The sequence below is a fragment of the Ptychodera flava genome, chromosome 6, assembly GCF_041260155.1.
Source record: "Ptychodera flava strain L36383 chromosome 6, AS_Pfla_20210202, whole genome shotgun sequence".
Taxonomy (NCBI): domain Eukaryota; kingdom Metazoa; phylum Hemichordata; class Enteropneusta; family Ptychoderidae; genus Ptychodera; species Ptychodera flava.
The window spans coordinates 1,380,917-1,395,523 of record NC_091933.1 but is presented as its reverse complement, the minus strand read 5'-3'; the positions used below and the strand labels follow the sequence as shown (position 1 = coordinate 1,395,523).

General features: G+C 36.5%; 1 protein-coding gene across 2 annotated transcripts in view; it reads left to right on the top strand.

Moving 5' to 3' along the window:
• The window catches only part of LOC139134552 (protein MON2 homolog), an 81,849-nt gene that overhangs the window by 47,950 nt on the left and 19,292 nt on the right, over positions 1 to 14,607 (top strand). For both annotated transcript variants that reach the window (XM_070701436.1, XM_070701434.1), the window contains exons 12-21: positions 195 to 412; positions 634 to 715; positions 1,123 to 1,313; positions 2,900 to 3,045; positions 4,654 to 5,001; positions 6,774 to 6,986; positions 7,614 to 7,789; positions 8,172 to 8,334; positions 9,613 to 9,891; positions 10,315 to 10,513. In XM_070701436.1, coding sequence (XP_070557537.1) covers positions 195 to 412; positions 634 to 715; positions 1,123 to 1,313; positions 2,900 to 3,045; positions 4,654 to 5,001; positions 6,774 to 6,986; positions 7,614 to 7,789; positions 8,172 to 8,334; positions 9,613 to 9,891; positions 10,315 to 10,513 — 2,015 coding nt within the window. The remainder of the gene's footprint in view (positions 1 to 194; positions 413 to 633; positions 716 to 1,122; positions 1,314 to 2,899; positions 3,046 to 4,653; positions 5,002 to 6,773; positions 6,987 to 7,613; positions 7,790 to 8,171; positions 8,335 to 9,612; positions 9,892 to 10,314; positions 10,514 to 14,607) is intronic.

The window sequence follows — 14,607 nt, the reverse complement described above, 5'->3', positions numbered from 1 at the left end:
ATCAATTTGATCAATTACTGGTACCTTCATTTGCATATTGTGTTAAATAACCAGTCTTGGTAAGTGCTGTTCCTTTTTTACAAGTGGGGGTTGCATCTCCCAATAAACACCTGTTTGATGTTTATTTTTGTTTATCTAATTGTTTATTTTTGTTTATCTAATGCTTACAAGAGTGTCTATATATTGATTTTCAGCTTGGAGATGTTGGAGAAGACAGACCCTCCAATTTGTACAATTCAGGATGGTTATGCCCTGTCTGTAGCATTCAACTGTCTGTTAGATATTGTCAAAGGTGTTTCTACAATAATAACAACAGAACTTGAAACAGAACAAGCTAAACAAGTGCAGAATGAATCCGAAAGACAAGATAGTCATGATACACAGATAGATCTTGTCAGCAGATGTGATCCAGGTATGTAGAAAGTGACTGGTATTATTTTCAAATTAAACAATATTTATTTTAAAAATCAGTCATAAATCCAGCCAAGTCAAGTGGAACTACCGGTAATTGTTGGTAGCTGATGGAAGACAGGACAGATTTATTTCAGCTTGACAAGAATTAACTACATGGTCTATGGAGATATTGAAAGGACAAATCAGTTTACTAACATTTATTGATTTGTTTGTCAACAGAACTTAGTGAACTGTGGGAGTGTCTCATAAATTCTTCCTGGTGTGGTGTCTTACCATCATTGTCTCTGCTACTTGATGCAAGGTGGGTTTTGATATTCATTGAAAACTTTACTCAATAGCTAGAATTTCTGAATGTAATTTCAGAAATTCTCCTCTTTTTGTGTCTCTTGCTTGCTGTCTTTGAACAAACAATAAAAGGAGAGTTCATCAGCAATTGTTAAAGTACAATTCTTTTTGTGTCTGATCAGACTGTTCAACCATCAATCATCAAGACAAGTCATTTAAAGTTGGAGATAAACATCATCATGTTGACAGGTTGGCTGGTATTAAAATTGAGTGATGTATCTTTATCACCATCACATGTCGCAAGTTAATTTCTTGAACACCACTCATTTTAGAAAATGAAACTGAACTGACTGATATACTGGGATATACATTCCCATATTTTGTAAAGAACTTCATATGAATAGTATATATTATCACTTTCAGCACGGATGAGACAGCCACAGAATCTATTTTGAAGTCAATGCAAGTTTATGCCAGTCTTTGTGGAAAGTTAAATCTGAATACACCAAGAGATGCCTTCATTACATCTCTGTGTAAAGCCTCACTGCCTCCTCACTATGCTCTGACAGTTCTCAATATCCAAACAACTTCAACATCTGCTGCAAAGGATAGAGGTAAGTATATTCAGTGTGTTTTGTAGAACACAGGGAATATGGCTGAATTTTGTGGAAATCTTGTTATCATTTCAGCTGTACTCCTTTATGGCTAAATTGACACATATAGCAGGGGTTAATGCCAGCAAAATGACTAGTAGGAACTCTTGTAACATGTATCATCTGGGCTAAACAAAAACACTGCTAGTGTAACCAGATCAAAATTTCCATTGTTAACAAGTAAAATAATAGTATGGTTCCATACTTGTTGTTCAGAAAATTGATCATTTCAAGTGCCCACCCAGGAAATATTTGGCCATCTGTGCCTTCACTGTCTTGGCATATTCCCTTTATACAAATAAGTCATTGGATGAGTGTTTGTTTTTTGAACTCAATGGCCATAAATTGAGTTAAAGCATTCCTTGACAGAGTCAATGATATTTGTATTGTCTTGTATGTTTGGTTTCTGTATGTAATGCAAAGGAAATGTTATACAAGTTTTTGTAGTTTACAAGAACTGATCTGGTTATATAACTGTATATCAGAGTTACCGGGGAACTATTTTAACAGTGTATGTGGCAAAAGATACTGGTTTTGTTATGGCCAGTTACATCATACTTCATGACTCTTGAAAGAATTTGCATTTGTGGTGTTTGTAGTGATAAGATATTTCAAAAACAAAACATTTTACAGTAAAGAGTCTGTCTCTCTCACCTCATAGATTTACACACTGACAGTTGATAAATTTACATGAGAAGGACTGGAAAACTAGGGAATAAACATTTTCATATCTTCACAATATCCTAGATTTGTAGAATAAATGATAATCAAAAAAATGACACAATCATTGCCAAGTTGACAGAGTTTTTAATCCACCATTGATGTTTATAGTTAATGAGAATTAAGCAAAAAACCTGTGGTTCCGAAAACTACAAATTATACATAATTTTCAACAATAGTCGTTTTGTAGATGAAATTGATAAAGAGCTATGAAATATCAATGTTCACTTCCTTTAGCATAAATAAGTTGTGTTTATTTTTGGTAAATTAATGCATCTACTTGTTAATAGGTTTATAAATTACGTTTGTCAAGCATGGAAATTTTACAAAATAAAAGGTATGCCCTTACTAATAAACCAATGCAGCTTACAAACCAGATTTCAATGTAATCACCCAGCAACCACAGCTAAAACTTTGATTTTCATAATGAAAATTGTAATGTGTGCTAATGGATTCTGGACTGTACATGTAACTAAAAGATATTACTTCTCTATTGTCTTCAGGTACAGAGGCTTTCTAAATATTTTTTGCATATTTTAAAAATATATCAATATTCAGCTTGTCACTTTGACATCAACCATATCAAATAGGAATGTTGTACATCCTTTGATAGCACACAGTGCAGCTTCTACGAGTTGTTCCATCATATTGATTGTGTAATCTGCTCTGCTATAGAATATCACTCTCTTTCCTCAAGACAATCTGTGTGAGCTTAGCTTAGGGAACACATGGTAATACAAGATATCTACAAGATCTGTACTGTTTCTTGATACAATTTGACAACCAAAGTCTGATGGTCATTATAAAATAATTTTGTGAATTGTCAGGTCACCGACGTACCTCTAGTAGGGACAATATGCTGATGGGATATGCAGAGGGTGGAATGTCAGAGAATGCAGATGGACGAAATCAAGTTGTTGCAGTTGGGTCCCCACTTCCTACTGTTCTAGGAACTCAACAAGGGCCAGTAATGGTGAGTATTAATGTGTATAGAACCAGCAAGTATTACTTTTACAGTCTGTCAGATCATTGTTATATTCACCATGAAAGAAGATGATTTGCCGTGCAGTCACAGGGATTATACGGAATGTTATGTGCCTTGCAGTCACAGGGATTATACAGAATGTTATGTGCCTTGCAGTCACAGGGATTATACAGAATGTTATGTGCCTTGTAGTCACAGGGACTATACAGACAGTGATTTGCCTTGCAGTCACAGGGACTATACAGAATGCGATTTGCCTTGTAGTCACAGGGACTATACAGAATGTGATTTGCCTTGCAGTTACAGAGACTATACAGAATGTGATTTGCCTTGCAGTCACAGGGACTATACAGAATGTGATTTGCCTTGTAGTCACAGGGACTATACAGAATGTGATTTGCCTTGTAGTCACAGGGACTATACAGAATGTGATTTGCCTTGCAGTTACAGAGACTATACAGAATGTGATTTGCCTTGTAGTCACAGGGACTATACAGAATGTGATTTGCCTTGTAGTCACAGGGACTATACAGAATGTGATTTGCCTTGTAGTCACAGGGACTATACAGAATGCGATTTGCCTTGTAGTTACAGGGACTATACAGAATGTGATTTGCCTTGCAGTTACAGAGACTATACAGAATGTGATTTGCCTTGTAGTCACAGGGACTATACAGAATGTGATTTGCCTTGCAGTTACAGGGACTATACAGAATGTTAGTTGCCTTGCAGTTACAGAGACTATACAGAATGTGATTTGCCTTGCAGTTACAGAGACTATACAGAATGTGATTTGCCTTGTAGTCACAGGGACTATACAGAATGTGATTTGCCTTGTAGTCACAGGGACTATACAGAATGTGATTTGCCTTGTAGTCACAGGGACTATACAGAATGTGATTTGCCTTGCAGTTACAGAGACTATACAGAATGTGATTTGCCTTGCAGTTACAGGGACTATACAGAATGTGATTTGCCTTGTAGTCACAGGGACTATACAGAATGCGATTTGCCTTGTAGTTACAGGGACTATACAGAATGTGATTTGCCTTGCAGTTACAAAGACTATACAGAATGTTATTTGCCTTGTAGTTACAGGGACTATACAGAATGTTATTTGCCTTGCAGTTACAGAGACTATACAGAATGTTATTTGCCTTGCAGTTACAGGGACTATACAGAATGTGATTTGCCTTGCAGTTACAGGGACTATACAGAATGTTATTTGCCTTGCAGTTACAGGGACTATATAGAATGTTATTTACCTTGCAGTTACAGGGACTATACAGAATGTTATTTGCCTTGCAGATACAGGGATTGTCCAGAATGTGATTTGCCTTACAGTCACAAGAATCATTTAAGATCCAGATGACTGATGTGAATGACAAGACCAGATGAATATCAATATTGCCTTCAGAACATCTATATCCCTTCAATTGCACATATTTCATAAAGGGAGAATTACCAATATTCTAGCAATAAATATATAATTGTACTTTTAATTGCAGCTACCTTTCATCAGCTCTTCCAGTTATCACTAGACTATTTAAAAATTTCAAGTACAACCAAATTCACTTTGGTCCTTTTTATGTACAGCTTACTGCCAAGAATCTACAGTGTATGCGAGCAATACTGAGTGTTGCTCACTGCCATGGTGGTATCCTAGGGACAGCCTGGCATCTGGTTCTCAGCACTTTACAACATTTAACATGGATACTAGGTCTGAAGCCTGCCAGTGGAGGAAGTCTGAAAGTTGGTGGTGCAGCTGACGGTCCTAATGCTGTCATAACAACAGCTGTCATGGCTGAATTACCAGTTCTGTCAGCTATGTTGTCAAGATTGTTTGAAAGTTCTCAATACTTGGATGATGTTGCACTGCATCATTTAGTGGATGCATTGTGTAAGCTGTCTAGTGAGTCCATGGAACTAGCATATGCTAACAGGGTAAGTACTTTAATCGTACCATTCAGTTTACATAAATTACTAAGAGGAATATTAGTCTCATAATATGTGTCTCACAATTTGTGTCAGAGGCCAGATTTGTCATCTATCGAAACAAATTCAAATACCTTTATTAATAGCTTACTTTCAATCAGGTTCATCTCTCCCTATCACACAGTTACCATAGGAATGGATATTTGTCTTCCGTCTATCATTCACTGGAACTCTTATTTTGTGAATGTGTCTACATATATCACCTGCCGTATCAGCTAGGCTTTTTTCAAGAGGATACCTTTTAATCATTTGGTAACCAGTACTTTGATTTGATAGTCCATAAAAAAGCTTGGATTTGAAGGGTGTCACTTTGAAAAAACACGTAGCGGTATCATCAATGTTGTCTTTTCAAAATAGTAATTTTATTTGATGATAGATGGTTAAGAGACAACAAAAAGAATAATAGAATCTCACACCCCCAAGGACCTTGGATCTGATCCCAGGTCCTCAGTGTGTGTGATTCCTTTTCTCACATGACCACAATAATTTGCTAAATTCACATTGGAAACACTGAATGATTATTTTAAGTGTATTAGTGACTATTCTACTTCATTGGCCATGTATTATTCTGCGTCACTAACACAAACTCCTTGGCGAGTTTCACTGCCGATATTTCAACTTCTTCTCCGGACGACATATAATTGATGATATAAGCCAAGAGGCGTGTATCACTCGTTATTTGGAAAATATCGACAATCTTTTGTGAGTCTGTCACCAACGAAGTACGACATTGTCCAAAATCATGACAATGCTGTCGTCTGCCTCTGCACTGTGACCTGCATACCTGTACTTTGTAGTTCTACTCTGGACAGTGTGCTACCCATCTCACCATTGGGTAATATTTTCCATGCAGAGAGAAAGGCTGTTTATTATCCAATCAGAGCTCATTTGTGGGACGATTTCCTAGAGAGTGGGATTGATTTTTCGCACACCATCAATCCCACACTCTTAGTGGTCAGGAATGCGAGAATAATTGTTTTTGTGAACACTGTACATGTAAATTCATTGAGTTTTGTAATATGAGTGTGGTTGTGTTGTTGTTGGATGCAAGGGGAAAATGGAGTGACAGAATGAAGTTATTGACATACAAACAGAATGGTTTATGAACAGACAAACATGTTAATGTGCCGATTGATGGATAATAACACTTATGGGAAGCTTAAGGAATTTAGTAGAATTCTGTGATAGTTCTGTATAGGATTGGCACTTTGATGATAAGAATTTAGTGTTAACTTTCAGTATTAGAAATCAAGTACTCATAAACAACTAGCATCATCCCCTTTACTTATAAAAAATAGTTCTAATCAATAATTTACTGAATTATTTTGACGTATAATATGCAGGAATACTGAAATATTTGAATAGGTATGCATTTGTCTGTTTGTGACAGGTCCTTTGTTTTGCTCATTTAAATTAATGCAAATCAATTCCATCTTCAAATACCATCATTAATGCTGATGTCAATGAGGAAATGACATGTGTGTTCTGTTGTGTCATCAAGGATGTTACTCTCATGATACATTTGGATTATTTTAATCATGTTGACATCCATTATTCTGACAAAATCATTGATCATTGACATACAATTGTTAATACTGTCTTATACTTGATACTACAGTAACACATTGTCAGTTGTCTGATTCTAAGGGATATTTGTAATTTTTGGCATTGTATGTAAATTGTCATAATTCACAGAGTTTTCTGTGTGGTTTAAATTACAGGAGCCTTCACTATTTGCCATTGCCAAGTTATTGGAAACAGGTTTAGTGAATTTGCCACGTATAGAGATTTTGTGGTCACCTGTAACTGGTCATCTTCTTGAAGTTTGTCAGCATCCTCATCTTAGAATGAGAGAATGGGGAGCAGAGGCAGTTACAGCATTAATCAAAGCTGCCATGGCATACAAATACGAACCACAGCTCCATGAAAACTTGGTGAGATCAATAACCATTCATTCCAGCATCTTTACAATAGTAACCATAGACAGTGTAGTGGCTCTTCTGTTTATGTAGCAATATCAAACACTGACAGAGTGTAGGCTTAGTGAAAAATAGACGGACTCTGTCAAACTATCCTCACCTGTATTTATACACACACCATGAAACTTAACATAGATTTGACAATGAGTTTGATCTTTTCATGTGATAAAGCAAATGCTATTACTCACACCGTAGGTACACTGAACATTCAATATATATTTTTTTCACTAATTGTGAAAATATCTCAATTAAACATCAAGGCACCTAATTAACAAAAATCCAATACTGTTTTGTCAAATGACACTGCACTGAATTCACAATCCAGAAGACAAGAGAATCAAAGATTATTTTAATGCAAGTATGACAAAGTCACCATAACCAATCCGGTGACACTGTATACATTGACTAAGTCAAGAAAGATTCCATGTTAACTTTTACCAATGAAGGTATCTCAAGGTATCTATTTGACTCAAACATACTATATATGTTGCAACCAAATGCATAAGTTACCAGCTAATTTTCAATCATCACCAGTCACCCTGATATTATTCCTACAATGATCATTGTTTCTTGTGTTGACAGAGGTTACAGACCATGTTGCTATCCCCACTGCAAGAGTTATCTGCAGTACCACATGCTGACATCCGACAGAAGCAGCTAGAATGTGTGCTACAAGTAATTCAAGACAGTGGAGAGACTTTAGAACATGGATGGCCATTGATACTGCAAGTCATAGGGTCTGTTACTGAAGACCAGGGGTAAGTCTGTGTGTTATAGTGGACAATGATCAACAACACTGCATGCATTTTTCACTCAGAAACTGTCCATACAATTGCCATATATATTGCCTGCGTTTTCTCATTCAGAAACCGTCCATAGAAATGCCACATATTCTGCATGCATTTTCTACTTTGATTGAGTTCCCTCATTGTGAAGGAGTTAACTCCTTGCCTGATGTTGTACATTCAGCCATAAGTATAGCTACCATGTTAATACATCTTCCATAAGTCATCCACACATTGACTAGTCAACCTGATTTACAGACATAGTCTAGACTTGCCTCATGTAAGGGGTGCTGATGATCTGTGAATGATCTTGAATGCATTAAATTACCTTGTGTAATTTGTTTATATATGACAGGGAGAATTTAATCCGTGTGGCATTCCAGAGTTTACAGTTAGTTGTCAATGATTTCCTTCCCATGATGCCATGCCAGTATTTACAAGTTTGTATAGAAGTAGCCTCCAAGTTTGGACTGCAGAGTCAAGAACTTAATATCAGTCTAACTTCTGTTGGACTTCTGGTAAGAACTTTTCTCATCTTACCATTACTTTCTCTTTAACAGGAAGTTACAGGACTGTGGGCGCACAATAGGGGGATTACTGATGATACAGCCATTTGCATACATTGGGTGGGAGTTTTTGAATTATCATAGCATTGCTTTGACAATCAGATAAATTTGAATAATCATTCGTGACATATGCAAAGAGGGGTCAAATGGTCGTACAGGGAACACATTTTGAAACATATGCATTCCCGACAAAAAATTGAACTTTTTTCAGTTTATTTTCAACTCAAGTTTAGTCACTGTATATTCACAGACATCATATGCAAAATTTTATGACAATTAATGCGTGAAACATGAAAAAATTATGGGATTCTGGGACAAAACATGGCACATGCGATCAGTAGCGTGAATTTTTAACATTTGCATAGATTTACTTTAATCCGACTTTTATAGGGGAAGTTAATCTTTACGGCCCTGATACGTACGGCCGTACGACCAAGGGCTGCAAAAGCCGTATCAGGGCCGTAAAGGTTTTATCATATACCTTATGGAATTATAAATGTGTAGTTTATATAATATTCAACATTGTTTAGGAGATAAAAATGCGTGCGATATCAAAAATTCATCATTTGTGTCAGTTTTTCATAAATACGATGGCCGCTTCCCCGTCGCGGATTGATATACACAATGACGTAATTTGTTTACCTGCAGAATTCTAGAACGCGCAAAGCAACATTTGTACTATACCGTGACCAACAGAGATCAAGGCTGAAATTGAGGTGTAAGAAGGACAAAAGCATGATGTCAGTTTCTTGCAATTTACACTGAACAGGCACGCACTTAGTATACATAGTATTTCACTAGAATTTAGAAATAAAAGCTCATGTCACCTGCGCGGCTCCATTCGCCACGCGCAACTACTATCTGAGCGAGCAGACGTTTTCCTAATCTCGCGCTGGCTTTGTGTACGAATGGAACGTTTGCAGATAGCAACGCGCGTAGTAACCAGAATCGAGATAGTTCGGAAATGCACGCGATTGCCCATATTTGGGCACCGGGCCGGGGCGTGATACATAAAAAAAATGCAGGGATCTGAGGGCGCTTTCTCCCATAGCTTTACACAGGCACATGAATGCAGGTATATGATAATCATATTTAAGGCTTCTTTTCTTCAATCTGTATCATTTTAGGTATAACATACAATGTAGATTATGCAATATCATTTTCACTGGTCACTTGACCTAAAAAATAAGTTATATGCATGTTACTTACTGATTTTGTGTGTTATTACAGTGGAATATTGCAGACTACCTTTATCAAAATAGAAATAAGATCAAAGTAAGTTTGGTGAAAGATACAGAATATCTTCCAACCAATGGTGAAGGTGGTATCAAAGTGAGCCAAGTACCACCTTCAGATGTGCTCTGGTTGTGTCTCTACTCCAAACTAGCTGATTTATGTGTAGATCAAAGACCAGCCATCAGAAAATCAGCTGGCCAAACTTTGTTTTCAACAATAAGTGCCCATGGAAGTCTACTGGAACAACCTACATGGCAAACTGTGTTATGGCAGGTAAGATAAAGATTTATTTTAAGGGATTGTTGTGTGAAGAAGCTTGGATGTTGAGGTTTTATCTCATAAAAGAAGCTGTGTAAACAATTGAGACAAATGGAATACTTTAGTAGGAAATTCATTAGAGGCTCTATCTACTCCATGCTTAATAAAATATGTTTTTTATCCACTATCAGTTGTATTCAACAATCTGTAACCACTCCTGACAGACATAATCTCTTCCTTCATTTTGTTTCAATTGTACCCCTTGGGATTCCTTGGTGATGTAAACATTTAGGAGAGGTGAATACATTTACTGTTTAGCTGATAAACTTAGAAGAGTTTGTTTCACTTCCTCAGCATGAGAGTCGTCAAACCTTCACGGTGTCCCAGTGGTTTCATCTTTGATACGGAAGTGAATAATATTTGCATTTGTCATTTCAGGTGTTGTTTCCGTTGTTGGATAGAGTACAGAAGTGTTCAGGTGATGCTTCCACTGTGAAAAGTGAATCAACAACTGGTAATATACTCATTCATCATTCAAGAGATACGGCTGAAAAACAGTGGGCTGAGACTAGAGTCTTGTCTTTAGCTGGTGTAGCAAGGGTTTTCAATACATGGAGACATGCACTCAAACATCTTGGTAAGTTTTGTTACTTATCATGTCATGTCTAGATTAGTAGTAATCATCTATCATATGAAATCTTGAAATGAAAAGTAAAATTCTTAATTAAAGCCACTTTCTCAATAGAAGACACACCCAGACTCAGCAACATTGTACCTAATCGTTTTGCCAATTTTTGAAGTTTTTGATCGTACTGTATGAAGCTGCACTCATTCTTTGAGCAGTCCATGTGAAACAGTGAGGCAAGACAGACCGACTTGATAAATTTGCATAATTTGCATGGTTTTGTTTTTTTGCAGAAATAACAAACAATTTGAACTGCTAAAAAAAATTCTGTACACCTTTTTGTCTTGTAATCATTGCACTGAAGCAAACAAAAATACTAAATACACTTGTATATGTCTGAATGTATTAATTAAAGTGACCATGAAATAAATGTCTTTCTGATCACTGATCAGCTTATTTGTACATTTGACTTGATTTTTATCAATATCAAGGGCTCTTCCATGTAAAATTACTAGTAGATAAATATTTCAAATCAAACAGGCAGAAAAATCTGTGAAGGTGAAAAAGAACAGTGACAACAGTGACAATGGTTGTGGATCATTTTCTGCTCAATTTTTAATACACAAATATTGTACTAGAAATTTTAGACATCCAATGAAATGCATGTTGTTCAGGCCAACACTTGAATGTAGTGTTCTGTATGATTTGAAAGGAGACGTTTCATCGTTCATTCGTGATGACCATATTTGGAAGTATCATTACAATAGACCAACTGCACTGCAACGTTGAATCCCAGTTATGTCTCCATGTGATTGACTTCATCCACAGTTAAAACGATTTCAAATTGAAATCACTTGTTCATATGTCTGTGACTGCTTCAAAATCATAGAAATTGGTTCATTCAGTTTTTCGTTTTCCCTTGAAATATATTGCTTAAATTTAAAATTATGTAATTATAGAACTTAATATAATTAAAATAACTCCTATGGAAATTTTGGCAATTTTTCACTGTTTTCGTTTCAAAGTAGACATCAACTTTGTCAAATAATACCAGTAGTGCTGTGAGTAAAAAAAGCAAATTCTGATAAAGAGTCAAACCACTAAAATATGGAACAATTTTGCAATATAACTTGGTTTTCAATTAGGCAGGACAATGTAAAAGTAAGAATTAACCTTTGATCATAAAGGTTTTGCATTGCTTCAGTAGGTATGTGCTGTGTGTGTATCATTCCATGGCTCATTGATGATTGACCAGACTTAATATCAATGGTGCATTAAGGCACTTTTGAAGTGTAATTGACCCTTGCTTTCTCAACTTTTGCTGGTTCTATATGTCGTTCCCAATTTTCATTTTGGCCATCATAGTTTACCAATATTCTTGATGAACTACAGTATTTTTTTGAAAAGTATGTTTTGAATTGGTTTTAAAATAAACTCTGCTTTACTAAAAGCCTCTTGACATTTGCACTTCTACAGCCATACAACTGTGTTGTCCAACTGGTATTTGCATATTGGTACTGGTAATAGAAGCATTTCATTTGTACTGTATAAAGATTGTTCATTTAAACCTGTCCCTATATGAGATTATCGAACTGTATGCGATAGACGCCGTAAATAGTTTTGTCGTCTGAGATGTATGGTTTACAGACTTGTCCCTGAGATTGTCAAAACATTTCTTGACGCAAGCCATGATTGCTTCAATTATGAATTGTGTTGTTAATCTACCTGATGATTGTGATCTGATGTGTGCCGTTGACAGTGTTAATTAGTCCCAACGGACACCGTCCGGGGGGACTTATAGGTTTGGCCATGTCCGTGCGTCCGTCTGTCCGTCCGTGCGTCCGTCCGTTCACGCAGATATCTCAGAGACGCCTGGAGCGATTTCGTTCAAACTTGGTACAAGGATAGTACCCTACCTCATACAGATGCACGTCGATTTGTTTCACAATGCGATCAAATTTGGCCGTGTTAGAGGACTTTTTAGTTTCACCTCCATAGACTCCCATGTATAAGGCAGTCCATAGACTCCCATGTATAAGGCAGGCAGTCCATAGACTCCCATGTATAAGGCAGTCCATAGACTCCCATGTAGAAGGCAGTCCATAGACTCCCATGTATAAGGCAGTCCATAGACTCCCATGTATAAGGCAGTCCATAGACTCCCATGTATAAGGCCAAGAAAAATAAAAATTTAGTTTCTCATCGTATTCATATTGCAAAAAGGATGCAGTGACACAGTTTTTAGTCCCCACAGATAAAGTCCAGGGGGCTTGTAGATTGGGTCATGTCCGTCCGTGAGTCCATGCATGAGTCCATCCGTTCACGCAGATATCTCAGACACTTTGACAAAATGTCACATGACCTTGGTGACCTTTGACCTCGAATATACATATTTGTCCATAACTCAGTAACCACAACTCCTAAACCTTTCATATATGGTATGATGGGACACCCTATGACACCACATATTGTACCCATTAATTATGCACATATCTAATTTTGAGCGAGCCAATAGAGCTAGAGGTCTGATTTTTGGTATATATGGATAACTTAGCAATACAATTTTTTTGACAAAATGTCACGTGACCTCGGTGACCTTTGACCTCAAATATACATATTTGTCCATAACTCAGTAACCACAAGTGCTACAGCCTTCATATTTGGTATGATGGGAGACCTTATGACGCCACATATTGTACGTCATTAATTATGTGCATATCTAATTTTGAGCGAGCCAATAGAGCTAGAGGTCTGATTTTTGGTATATAGGGATAACTTATCAATACAATATTTTTGACAAAATGTCATGCGACCTCGGTGACCTTTGACCTCAAATACATATTTGTCCATAACTCAGGAACCGCAAGTGCCACACCCTTCATATTTGGTATGATGGGACACCTTATATCACGCCACATATTGTACCTCATTAATTATGCACATATCTAATTTTGAGCGAGCCAATAGAGCTAGATGTCTGAGATTTGGTATATAGGGATAACTTATCAAGACAATATTTTTGACAAAATGTCATGCGACCTCGGTGACCTTTGACCTCAAATATACATATTTGTCCATAACTCAGGAACCACAAGTGCCACACCCTTCATATTTGGTATGATGGGACACCTTATATCACGCCACATATTGTACCTCATTTATTATGTGCATATCTAATTTTGAGCGAGCCAATAGAGCTAGATGTATGATTGGTATATAGGGATAGACTATAGGATAGAAATTTTTTGACAAAATGTCATGTGACCTTGATAACCTTTTACCTAAAATACAGGATTATGTCAATAAATAAGTAACCACAAGTGCTATGTCCTTTATATTTAGTAGGATGGGAGACCTTATGACAGCACATGCTTTACCTCTATTAATTATGCATATATATAATTGTGGGCAAGCCAATAGAGCTAGAGGTCTGAATTTTGGCATATATGAATTAATTAGCATTACAATTTTTTTTTTCAAAATGTCACTTGACCTTGATGACCTTTGACCTTGATTAAGCGTATATATGCATAACTCAGTAACCACAAGTTCTATACGCTTTAATTTTGATAGAATAATAGACCTTAAGATGTCACATCTTGTACCTCATTTATTTTGCACATATGTATTTCTTGGCTGGCCAATACAGCTAGAGGTCTGATCTTTTTTACCGATTTAGAACCATAACTTAGACATGCCTCTTGTTGCAAATTGGGAACAATGACATAGACCTATGTGTCCATAGATTTGAACATATACACTCCAGTGATACTTCTTAATGACCACATTTCCCTGCCCCATCAAGACTAATACTCCTATTACAAGTGGGGACTATGTCATTGTCAATGACTTGTTTCATTTCAGTGACAGAATGTCAATTGTCAAAGGTTTTGAAACCATTGAAAAATGATGAAAAAATTACATTGATTTCCAAATGTTTACTATTCTCAGTCAGTTTTCATGACTATGTTGATCAAATCGAAACTAATCTGTTAATATTCAACTTACCACTGCTGTGAGTACTTGAGTATGATTCCAGGTACTCTGTTTTAATAAGTGTTACCATTTCATTCGTGTAATTTCTTTAATGGTGGTACCTTTGTAAA